At 45.0% G+C, this 12,639-nt stretch overlaps 1 protein-coding gene across 2 annotated transcripts in view; it reads right to left on the bottom strand.

Moving 5' to 3' along the window:
* Positions 1-12,639, bottom strand: part of NTN4 (netrin 4) — a 97,725-nt gene that overhangs the window by 29,054 nt on the left and 56,032 nt on the right. For both annotated transcript variants that reach the window (XM_073327494.1, XM_073327493.1), the window contains exon 4: positions 1,721-1,847. In XM_073327494.1, coding sequence (XP_073183595.1) covers positions 1,721-1,847 — 127 coding nt within the window. The remainder of the gene's footprint in view (positions 1-1,720; positions 1,848-12,639) is intronic.

Genomic DNA, 12,639 nt, shown 5'->3' with positions numbered 1-12,639 from the left:
ATACAGATAGTTAAGCTCTGGAATTGGCTTTCAAGGGAGGTTGTGGAATCCCCATCATTGGAGGTTTTTAAGAACATGTTGGACAAACACCTGTCAGGGATGGTCTTGGTATACTTGGTCCTGCCTCAGCACAGAGGCTAGACTTGATGACTTCTGGAGGTCCCTTTCAGCCCTACATTTCTATAGTTTTATGATTTTCAATCACGAATTTGTTACTTCTAGAGAATGACACTTTCATCAAATTCTTTAATTATTATTTTATTTTTTCTTTCAATTTAGAACAATAAAAGACGGCCCAAATGCAAGTATATACTATATAAAGTAACATCTTATTTTTAAGTCCAAAGAAAAAGAGAGTAGCATTGGCAAGGTGAATGGATATGTCCAAATTATCTGTGTCTCTGCACATATTCAGAGAGCAGATGTCCAGAGACATCCAGAAGCATGTGGTATCTACTGAGCATATTCAGTAGATTTCTTAAATCTTCATAGAAAGTCATCATTATGGTCAGGCAGGTCTTACAGAATTTCTGTCTGAGACATGAGCCAACCAGAGCTCAGCAGAAAATGTTATAAATACAAGAGCGACTGAGAGGGAGGGAGGAAGAGAACATGATTCACGGGCAGAAGGTTTGGCTTTGAAACTTTGGACTGAAAAATAAACGACTGCAGTATAAAGCACAAGGGTTACACATACACAGGGTCTGAGAAATCCGCCAATCATTGAATATTCCAAAATGAAACACAAATTGCAGTCAGCTCACCCTTCTATCCAGGAGCAGCTCTAAATACAAATAATACTACATCAACACACTGGCCAGTATTTCAGTCTACCCCAATGCCTTCAAAAGCCAGGGAAAACATGCAAGATGGCAAATCTGAGCTATTTCAGACCAGGGGCAGGAGGACATTCCGAAGCCCTGAGGCCTTTCTGGAGAACGCCCTGTGTATATAGCAACAACTAGAGTTGTGGATTTATTGAGTGGCACCAGCTAAGACACTTCAGAGCTGATTCTGCTAGAGCTGCTGAGTGCCTACAGCTCTTGTTCACTTCATTTGGAAATACGAGTACTTAGAAACTCTGAAACCCAGCCCTAAAAGTGACAAGTTAGGCACCCAGAACTTCATGCACACCAAATTAGTGGACACTTTAAACAATGTTGGCCTTAATCTTTAACATTAGATATTAAATACCAACATTTAAAATCTCCTGGCAATACCTAAAATGGAAAAATAACGCCTCCCCTCCCCCCAACAAAAGTACATCTTCATTAATTTATAGTGTATTATACAAACAGTTGTTAGTTGTGGCTGATTCTACTTTATACTGAAAAGCCAGACACTGAAAGCTGTGCCAACGCTTTATCTGTAGTTCTGTCTCTCATCCAGTGTCCAGTACAGTCTATTTAACGGCACTGTGCCTGCAATAGAAGCTCAGCATCTCAAGTAGTTATGCTTTGATTCCACAAGAAAGCTAAGCAAATACCTAACATGTTCTTGGTAGAATTTACATGCTAGCAGCTTTGCAAACAGAGCAGTTACCAATGTTTAAACACGTGGTGGGTGCTGGCGTTGGTTCTCTACTCACTAAGTTACTTCACAAACAGCTGTCTGTCGTCTGGCTATTGGGTACCTTTTTGAAATATCAGAGAAAGGGGTGTGATAAGGAATTTCATTTATGCTGACAGTCTTGAGGCACTTTCATCAATCAGTTACTTACATCGGCATTCTTTTGGGGCTCCAGTTTTGCCATTTGCAGCCTGCCAGGGCTGGTCATTGTAGAGTGGAGCACAGAGCTGACAGTGGTGGCCTGCTGTATTGTGCTTACACATGCACCTTCCATGGACCTAGTGAAGGAAAACAGAACCAGGATCATTCACAGCATAGACTGCAAGGTCTCTGGGAGCAGTGACCGTGTCTTTATATGTGTTTGTACAGCAGCTAGTCCAATGGAGTCCTGACCCTGGTTCTGGGCACCATTGCAATAGTTAAATAATAATGGATAAAAAAGAAAAAGGGCCTGCATAGTGTCTGCCTCACTAGTCTGAACCTAGTCATTGGGTAAATAGTCTGCACTTTCAACCATATATACCAATATATAACATCCCAAACTCTTCTTGTGATTTTCAAAGCACTATTCGTTGAGGGGCTCTGGCTATGGAATGAACTTCCAGAGGAGATTAGGTGAAGCCCGAGTCTGACTGGCTTTTGAAAACACTCCAGAACTTTCCTCTTTGAAAAAAATCTTTCCACCATACACAGAGAGAGAGAGAGAGAGAGAGAGAGAGAGAGAGAGAAGCAGAGTTTTTATCTGCAAAGGGAGAAGAACCAGAGATGCTGTGAAATGCACTCAGGATGCTCTGGCTATTGATTTAATGTGGAAGGTGCACAGATACCATGGTGACGGGTGACAGTATAAAACCCTAGAACAGATAGATTATTAATATACAGAGTAGTTTTAGTTAGCATACTTTCTGAGCTCCCATAGTTTATCATGTGCCATTATATGAAAGTCATAGGTATGGGTACACACTCAGGGCCAGATCTGCAGCCCTTCAGGCTGCTTTGCACTGCTCCAGTGATGCATAACAGCTGGAAAGCCTAGTGCAAGGGGAACCCTCAGATGATGTAAAGTCAGTTCTCTACCAACCTCTCTTCTAGCCACTAGCATAGGGAACAAGTTGGAGGTGTGAACAAGGGAAAGCGGGTGTGGCCAGAGTACCACTTTGGTGTGACTATTCTCAGGGTATGTCTACACTAGGAAATTAGGTTGATTTTATAGAAGTCGATTTTTAGAAATCAATTTTACACAGTTGATTGTGTATGTCCCCACTAAGCACATAAGTCGGTGGAGTGTGTCCTCAATACCGTGGCTAGCATCAACTTACAGAGCGGTGCACTGTGGGTAGCTATCCCACAGTTCCCACAGTCTCTGCTGCCCACTGGAATTCTGGGTTAAGCTCCCAATGCCTGATGGGGCAAAAACATTGTCGCGGGTGGTTTAGGGTACATGTCGTCCGTCTCCTCTCCCTCCCTCCCTCCGTGAAAGCAATGGCAGACAATTCTTTCGCACCTTTTTTCCTGGGTTGCCCATGCAGATGCCTTACCACGGCAAGCATGGAGCCCACTCAGTTCACTGCTGCTGTTGTGAGCATTGTAAACACCTAGCGCATTATTCTGGAGTATGTGCAGAACCGGGCTAAGAGACGCCAGCATGAAGACGATTGTGATGAGGACATGGACAAAGACATTCCAGAAAACACGGGCTGTGGCAATTGGGACATCAAGGTGGCAGTGGGGCTGGTTGATCCAGTGGAACGCCGATTCTGGGCCCGGCAAACAAGCACAGACTGGTGGGACCACATAGTGATGCAAGTATGGGATGATTCACAGTGGCTGCAAAACTTTCGTGTGCGTAAGGCCACTTCCCTTGAACTTTGTGAGTTGCTTTCCCCTGCCCTGAAGTGCCAGAATACCAAGATAAGAGCAGCCCTGGCAGTTGAGAAGTGAGTGGCGATAGCCCTGTGGAAGCTTGGAACGCCTGACTGCTACCGGTCAGTCAGGAATCAATTTGGAGTGGGCAAGTCTACTGTGGGGACTGCTGTGATCCAAGTAGCCAATGCAATCACTGACATTCTGCAATCAAGGGTAGTGACTCTGGGAAATGTGCAGGTCATAGTGGATGGCTTTGCTGCAATGGGGTTCCCTAACTGTGGCGGGGCAATAGATGGAACACATATCCCTATCTTGGCACCGGACCACCTTGCCAACCAGTATGTAAACCACAAGGGGTACTTCTCAATGGTGCTGCAAGCACTGGTGGATCACAAGGGATGTTTCACCGACATCAACGAGAGATGGCCGGGAAAGGTGCATGACGCGTGCATCTTTAAGAACTCCAGGCTGTTCGAGCAGTTGCAAGAAGGGACTTACTTCCCAGACCAGAAAATTACCGTTGGGGATGTTGAAATGACAATAGTTATCCTTGGGGACCCAACCTACCCCTTGTTCCCATGGCTCATGAAGCCGTACACAGGCAGCCTAGACAGTACTAAGGAGCAGTTCAACTAAAGGCTGAGCAAGTGCAGAATGATGGTAGAATGTGCCTTTGGACGTTTAAAAGCTCGCTGGCGCAGTTTGCTGACTAGGTTAGACCTCAGCGCAACCAACATTCCCATTGTTATTGCTACTTGCTGTGTGCTCCATAATATCTGTGAGAGTAAGGGAGAGACATTTATGACACGGTGGGAGGTTGAGGCAAATTGCCTGGCATCCAATTTTGAGCAGCCAGATACCAGGGTGATTAGAAGAGCACAGCTTGGCACGCTGTGCATCAGAGTGGCTTTGAAAACCAGTTTCATGACTGGCCAGGCTACGGTGTGACAGTTGTGTGTGTTTCTCCTTGCTGTAAACCCGCCCCCTTTGTTGATTTTAATCCCTGTAAGCCAGCCACTCTCCACCCTTCGATCGCAGCTGGCAAAGGAAATAAAGTAACTATTGTTTTGAAACCATGCATTCTTTCTTTATTAATTAAAAAAAAAGTGAGATAACTGACAAGGTAGCCTGGGTGGGGAGGAGGGAAGGACAAGGCCACATTGCTTATTGTAGCCACACTACAAATCAAAACTGTTTGAATGACAGCCTTCTGTTGCTTGGGCCATCCTCTGGAGTGGAGTGGCTGGGTGCCCGGAGCCTCCCCCGACACGTTCTTGGGTGTCTGGGTGAGGAGGATATGGAACTTGGGGAGGAGGCCAGGCAGTTACACAATGGATGCAGCAGGGGTCTGTGCTCTTGTTGGCTTTCCTGCAGCTCCAACAGATGCTTCATCATGTCCGTTTGCTCCCGCATTAGCCTCAGCATCACCTCCTGACTCTGCTCTTCACGCTCAGTTAATGCTTTCCTGGCCTCTGCCACTGAATGCCTCCATGCATTAAGCTGTGCCCTATCAGTGCAGGAGGACTGCATGAGCTCAGAAAACATGTCATTGCGAGTGCGTTTTTTTCGCCTTCTAATCTGCGATAACCTCAGGGACGGAGATGATAGGGGGAGCCTAGAAACATTTGCACTTGGGGGGAGATAAAAAGGGAGAGTAAAATTTAAGATGATACATTTCTGAGAACAAAAGGGAGACTCTTTCACAGTGAACCAAGCAATTCACAACAGACAGCACATGTGCTTTAGGTACAAGGTTGCATTTTGCCTTTTACATTGAGCGCCTGCCGGTGTGGTGACACATCATAAACGGCTGGGCAACAGAATTTGGTTTCCAGGCAGCCATGGTAAGCCTTTTGGTAGGTGGGGTTGGGTTCTTACGCCTTCATAACATGTGGGAATGGCAGCGCCATCCTTTCCCATAGCAAGCAATGCCGGTTGGATTTCACATTTAAAAGGAGGGGCTGCGGTTTTCGGTTGGATGTGAGGCACACACCTCCCCCCACCTCACTGGGTGGCTATTCTCTGGGATGATCCCTTCACCCCTCCCCCCAGCTGTGTGGCTATTCTCCTGGATGATCCCTTTTAGCGAAGCACAAACAACCCAGCATGAACGGGGTTCTTTTACTGTTCCCTTACAAAAAGTCCCCTATTTCAAACAGGTGACCATGAATGATATCACTCTCCTGAGGCTAACACAGAAAGATAAAGACCAAATGTTGCTTGAATGCAACCAAAACCCAGGACCATTCGCTGCCATGCTTTGTGCAGCAATGATTCCAGACTACTTGCTACTGGCTTGGCGTGGTAAAGTGTCCTGCCGTGGAGGATGAAATAAGGCAGCCCTCCCCAGAAACCTTCTGCAAAGGCTTTCCGAGTACCTCCAGGAGAGCTTCGTGGAGATGTCCCTGGAGGATTCCCGCTCCATCCCCAGACACGTTAACAGACTTTTCTAGTAGCTGTACTGGCTGCGAATGCATCCCAATTCTTCAGGGCAAATCAAACATTAAAAACTATTGCTTTTAAACCCTGTAGTGTAGGTACAAATGTGCACTCACCAGAGGTGCCTTCTCCAGCTTCAGGGTCAGGGATCCTGCCTTCAGAGGGTATTGGCTCCAGGGTGATGAAACAGTCCTGGCTGCCGGGGAGAACGGATTCACCGCTTGCCTGCTGCGCATTCTCCTTCTCCTCCTCCTCCTCCACAAAATCCTCTTCCCTGTTGGGTGAGACTCCCCTCTTGCAGGTGTCCACGGACAGTGGTGGGGTAGTGGTATGGTCCCCCCGTAGAATGCCATGCAGCTGATCATAGAAGTGGCATGTATGGGGCTCTGACCCAGAGTGAACATTTGCCTCCTTTGTCTTTTGGTAGGCTTGCCTGAGCTCCTTGACTTTCACGCGGCACTGTTGTGTGTCCCTGTTGTAGCCTCTCTCCACCATGCCCTATGCGATTTTGGCATACATATTAGCATTTCTTCTTTTTGATCGGAGTTCGGCCTGCACAGATTCTTCTCCCCATACAGCAATCAGATCCAGTGTCTCCCTTTCGGTCCATGCTGGAGCTCGTTTGCGATTCTGGGGGGACTGCATGGTCATCTGTGCTGCTGAGCTTGCCATGCTGACCAAACAGGAAATGAAATTCAAAAGTTCCCTGAGCTTTTCCTGTGTACCTGGCTAGTGCATCAGAGTTCAAAGTGCTGTCCAGGGCGCTCACATTGGAGCACTCTGGGATAGCTCCTGGAGGCCAATACCACCAAATTGCGTCTGCACTACCCAAAATTCGACCCAGCAAGATCGATTTTAGAGCTACTCCCCTCGCCGGGGAGGAGTACAGAAGTCGATTTTAAGAGCCCTTCAGGTCGATGGAATGGGGTTGGTTGTGTAGACACATTCATTTTAAAATCGACCTAACGCGGCTGAATTCGACCTAACCCCGTAGTGTAGACGAGGGCTCAGATACCAGCATGGCCCATTGATAGCTACTGCAGTCAGACACATGTTAAACAAGACTTGAGCCTTATAAATACCTGCAAACTGAAAATGTGGTGTGGTGCTCAGTTGTAACCAGCCCATGAATCAAAGGTGATCTGCAAGAGGTTGCAGGTGTGCCAGGCATATCTCTTAATATGGGAAGCAACCTCATCAATCATCCATGTTATCAAAAAACATTGATGAGGACTTTGCTGTTGTAATCAATACATACTTTTTGGAGCACTTAGAATAAAAGTAACGTAGGCTGGAAGGGACCTTGAGAGATCATCAAATCCAGCCCCTGTGCTGAGGTAGGACCAAATAAAACTAGACCAGCCCTGATAGGTGTTTGTCTAACATGTTCTTAAAAACCTCCAATGATGGGGATTCCACAACCTCCCTTGGAAGCCGGTTACAGTGCTTATAGTCAAAAAAATTTCCTAATATCTCAACTAAATCTCCCTTGATGCAGATTAAACCCAGTATTTCTTGTCCTACCTTCAAGGGACATGGAGAACAATTGATCACCATCCTCTTTATAACAGCCCTTAACAGATTTGAAGACTATTATCAGGTTCCTCCTAAGTCTTCTTTTCTCAAGACTAAAGATGCCCAGTTTTTTAAATCTTTTTTCATAGGTCAGGCTTTCTAAACCTTTTATCATTTTTATTGCTCTCTCTGGACTCTCTCCAATTTGTCCACATCTTTCCTAAAGTGTGGCACACAGAATTGAACATAATACTCCAGCTGAGGCCTCACCAGTGCCTAGTACAGCAAGACTTCTGTGTTTTACATACAACACTCCAGTTAATACATGCCAGAATGGTATTGGCCTTTTGTGTAGCTCTATCACATTATTGACTCATATTCAAGTTGTGATCCACTCTAACCCTCAGATTCTTTTCAGCAGTATTACCACCTAGCCAGCTATTCCTCATTTTGTAGTTGTGTATTTGATTTTTCCTTCCTATGTATAGTACTTCGCACTTGTCTTTATTGAATTTCATCTTGTTGATTTCAGACCAGTTCTCCAGTTTGTCTAGCTTGTTTTGAATTTTAGTCCTGTCTTCCAGGGTGCTTGCAACCCCTTCCTAACTTCCATATGATGAAATTTGTAAAGGCCTCCTAGTATCTAAATTGAGTTGACCAAACAGAGGTGTTTTATTTTTAAATAAAAATTTACCAAGAGCAGTAATAGAAAAATTAATGTAAAACAGTATTCAGGGCATTTCAAATGAGAGTCTTTCTTCAGATGTCTGACTGATATCCAAGCTCAAAAGATCTTTCAATGTTTCATTTTTGCTCAAAATGAGAGTTGAACACCACCTAATTACTTGGCTTTTTCCCTTCTTCAGGTACACTTAAAATTATATAGAACAGAAGCTAATAAATCAAATGAGCTTGCTCAGATTACTTCCTATTAAGATAATGAGCTAGATTCACTGGTCCACTCTGGCTGATTTGTGCTGCTCCAACATTGCACAACAGCTGCAAAGCCAGCCTGACTGGCTAGTTATGCCAGATTTATGGTTGCTTTAGGTCGCAGGAGCAACTGAAAGCAGTCAAAGTGTGCTGATGAATCTGGCTTAATAGCTGAATATGTTTTTAATTACTGCTGTAAAATGGTACCTTAAACTCTTTTGTTTGTGCTTTTATAACCATAGTTCTCAGTGCACTGTTTGCCACTGAGCCTCACAATAAATAAAAGATTCTGGAGAAAAATGTGTATGTAAACATGGAACTATTATGTACTTCTGAAAGAAACTAATCAGAAAGGGGCCTTGAACATGCTGTAAACAACCCCTGCTTGGCACACACACGGAATGGGCAAGCAGGTATTATGTAAATACTGTTTGTCTCAGAAATATCCAGCTGCACAGTGAGAGAAACGTATTACCTGGATCTGGTGGCTGTGTTTTTTTTTGTTTGAGTGTGTAACACTTTGATGATATTTCTATTGCTGAGTATTATGTAAGACTTTGACTGTTTGACAATTAGACTGTAACTAACCTCTTAGACCATGATTGTGTCAAAGAAATCCTTGAGTATGTTTAGTGGAGTTCCTCATGTGACTCATACAGCTATCAAGGAAGAGGGAGCCACAAGATCTGTGGATGCATGTGTTTGGTGGCGGGAGAGAAATAACAGAAACTACTGTTCTGTGGCTGTGGTAAAAGAACAGTGTCTCTTGAGTCAGGATTAGACTCTTTGCATGATGAGTCTGTAGGACTTTTGTAGCCACGATGCCACATTTTGGCTGGTTAGCACTGTTGAGCTAGCGTACAGACCTTTACAAACATACACTGCATGAGGATGACTTATCTAGGGCTAGATTCTGACGTGGACTTCACACCTGCGCAGGAAACTAAGGTGTAAAAACCTCTCTTACTCTCCTACCTGGGCAGTCTGAGCATTCACCTCTCTAGATCTAGCAGTCAGGGAGTGGGTGAAGATTGAGTGTAGCCTTGGCTACACACCTTCTCCTTGCCAGCCAGCACGGCTGAGCTGCTGTAGGGAAGTGTCACGGTTTGCTGCTGGTATTTGTCTCTGAGACATTATGCCTCCTTGATACTCCTGGGGCACATAATCCTGAGGTACCACACCTTGCCCAGGGCTGTGCCTAAAGCCACAGTCTAGCCTAAGTGTTCAGCAATTCTTCCCATGCCCATTGGCCATGAAAAAAAAAAGTGGCAACTCAAACAATCAGCCAACAATTCACAACAGTAGAGCAAAACAGCAGTTACAAATAATGGGAAGGATCAAGCACCCTTGAACTTCAACAAAGAGATATCATGCCCACCCACCCCCATGAAAAGGACAGGTGGACCCAAAGTATAGCACCCCCTTTCTGTAACAAATTGTATGTGTCAGTGTCTTCTAATACATTACATTATGCTGCCAGAACATGAGGAAAGAAGGGGCAGAGATAAACAGCATGGGGTTGTGTGTCCCAATACTTGTCCATTTATATGGTATATGTAGCAAGAATGCCAACCACTGAATTACTTTGCACTTGACCTTTGGAGAAAAGGGTTCTAATCAGGAAAGTGTGCGCAGTCATAAAACCTCGGTATAACAGAGAGAGACTGTTGTGATCAGAGTGATAAACAGGTCATGTTTAGAAGAGCTCTCTGAATGGCTTCATTAGATAAGTACTTTGCACTCATTGCGCTTACAGTGTTTCTAAATGAGCTTTCAACCTTAGTTTAAGGAGTAAAATACCAGGGCTAGGAGCAAGTGTGAGGGCCTTTCTATTGCAGTCATGAGAACTGCTTTGTGATCTTTCAGGTGCTATGGTGATGAGCACCCCAGAAGAGCCAGCTCTTGAGGTGGTATAATTGGCACAACTCCTGTTCAGATAGAGACAAAGTGGCAGAGTAGACGCACGACTCCCGTGTGACCGACTTCCTTTTTAAGGCATAGTTCTCTTGTGTGGTAAACGGTAATGCCGAACAATGCCTTACAGAAGAAAGGTGGTGGGGGGTGCAGTGGGAGTACCACACGAAGTAGAATTAGTAGCCTCCGACAGCCCCAGAACTGCAACAACAGAGGCAAAAGGCTGAATTGTTGATGAGAGCTGAGGTGCACTGGCAGCGCTTTCTCTGTCTGATTAACCAGAGGTGGAAGCTTTCTCTTCTATAGCAGACTCCTGCTGCTGCCTGATTTGTTCGGTGACATCACAGTGCAGTACGTGTGTTTATTGGAGGCTTGTTGCAGTTTAACTAGCCCACTAGCACAAGGGATGCATCGTCCTGTGTAGTGACAGCCCAGCATTGGCCTATCCTGCAGAAGCACCAAGACATTACAGCAGCTCAGAGAGGAAGGATTCAGAGGTCACAATGCTGGTCAGCTGTTTGCAGCCAGACAGAAGTGACACCAGCTCAGAAAGAGAACAGCTGTGAGACTGCAAAGACAAAGTGTTTGATGCCCTGCTCTCCATGGACAAAAGGAGGAACCCTTTTTCAGGGTACTAGGGTGAGGGAGGGGAGCCAGAAAGTGGGATGGGGAAAAGGGAGAAAGGAAGAAGAAAGAATGGGGAATGGAATTGCTGTTTCGGCCACACTGCTGCTGTGCCTGTGTCTCAGAACAAAACATGAAACACCAAGCCCTGCTGAGCTCACTTGTTATCTTAGATCGGGGTAGGCAACCTATGGCACGCGTGCCAAAGGCGGCATGTGAGCTGATTTTCATTGGCACTCACACTGCCTGGGTCCTGGCCACTAGTCCGGGGGGCTCTGCATTTTAATTTAATTTTAAATGGAGCTTCTTAAACATTTTAAAAACCTTATTTACTTTACATACAACAATAGTTTAGTTATACATTATAGACTTATAGAAAGAGACCTTCTAAAAACGTTAAAATGTATTACTGGCAAGCAAAACCTTAAATTAGAGTGAATAAATGAAGACTCGGCACACCGCTTCTGAAAGGTTGCCGACCCCTGTCTTAGATCATAGAAAACGTAGGACCACACACCGCCCTAACTCACCTGTGCCACTCCCACTGACATTTGCTGACACTATCAGCCCCTGCTATGTGGCAAGGTGAACTCAATCTCACACCAAGTCTTTCCTGATAGCCACTAAAATCTCCACACTTCTAAGTCTCAAATTGTGCCCCTGGGTCCTGACTTTGTCCCGTATTGTAAATCCATTATTTCCTCCCAGTGAGTCCTTTTTTGGGGGTTCCTTTAGGCATCAGGGGCATATTGCCATGCAATCCCCTTTTTCAAGACTTATCAGGTTGTGCTGAATGAGCATCTTAAGAAGACTTTCCCACCACCCCTACATTATCCCTTTTCCAAATGAGAACATCTGTTCTTCAAATCCAGCTCAGGGCAGTGGAGACTGGAAGCTCTTACCACCTTTGGGGGCCTGAGTGAAATGAGTTTGCTGGGCTCTGTCTAGTTTGGCATGAACCGGGGTCTACTTTACCAAAAACACCAACACAATTGGCACTACTTAGCCCCCATTGGCAATTTCAGCTGAAAGGCCAACGGCTGAAAGGGCTTAAGGGCCCTTATCATCCTTATCGGGATGATTTAGTTGGGGATTGGTCCTGCTTTGAGCAGGGGATTGGACTAGATGACCACCTGAGGTCCCTTCCAACCCTGATATTCTATGATCACCCTTAGGGATCATCCCTCAGATCAGGGACGGCAGTGCAGAGAAGCTTGTCCTTCCTGTGTGGTACAATTCTGTGGACAAACAGAGGCCTCCAGACTCATCTATCTGCTCTAATAGCACTAGAATTCCTAACAACACCCTCCCCCCTTACACCTGGGCTGACCCATTTGCAACTATAAGGCTTTTCCATCTGGGATTATTATGGAGCATTGCTAAATACACAAACACAAATCTCAATACCTTTCACTGCTTCAAGCATTCACACAGTCATTGGTTCATTTAACCAGAAATTCCTTTTCCCATTATTTTTCTTTCTGTCCTGGAGTCTTTATGTCCTAGTTCACTTTCACACTATTTCCCTTCTTAGCTTGACAGCTCTGTGTAATGTCACTCATTATGCCAGACAGTGCAAACAGTATTACAAAAGTTGACTTGTGTAAGATAAACGAGCGACTGATTTCTATGCACAAAGACAGTGGCTAGGGCATGTTTCCATCCATTGCCTTTTGTTGATGAATTAATACCTTCCAATGCTTCTTTTCAGATTGCAAATATGCTTGTGTTTTGGTAAATCTTTATAAAATACTTTCTCTGTGATTTATTACGTTCCAG

This window comes from Lepidochelys kempii, chromosome 1 (genome assembly GCF_965140265.1).
Source record: "Lepidochelys kempii isolate rLepKem1 chromosome 1, rLepKem1.hap2, whole genome shotgun sequence".
NCBI classification, from domain to species: domain Eukaryota; kingdom Metazoa; phylum Chordata; order Testudines; family Cheloniidae; genus Lepidochelys; species Lepidochelys kempii.
The sequence above is the reverse complement of the archived record's forward strand: the minus strand, read 5'-3'. Positions and strand labels throughout refer to the sequence as shown.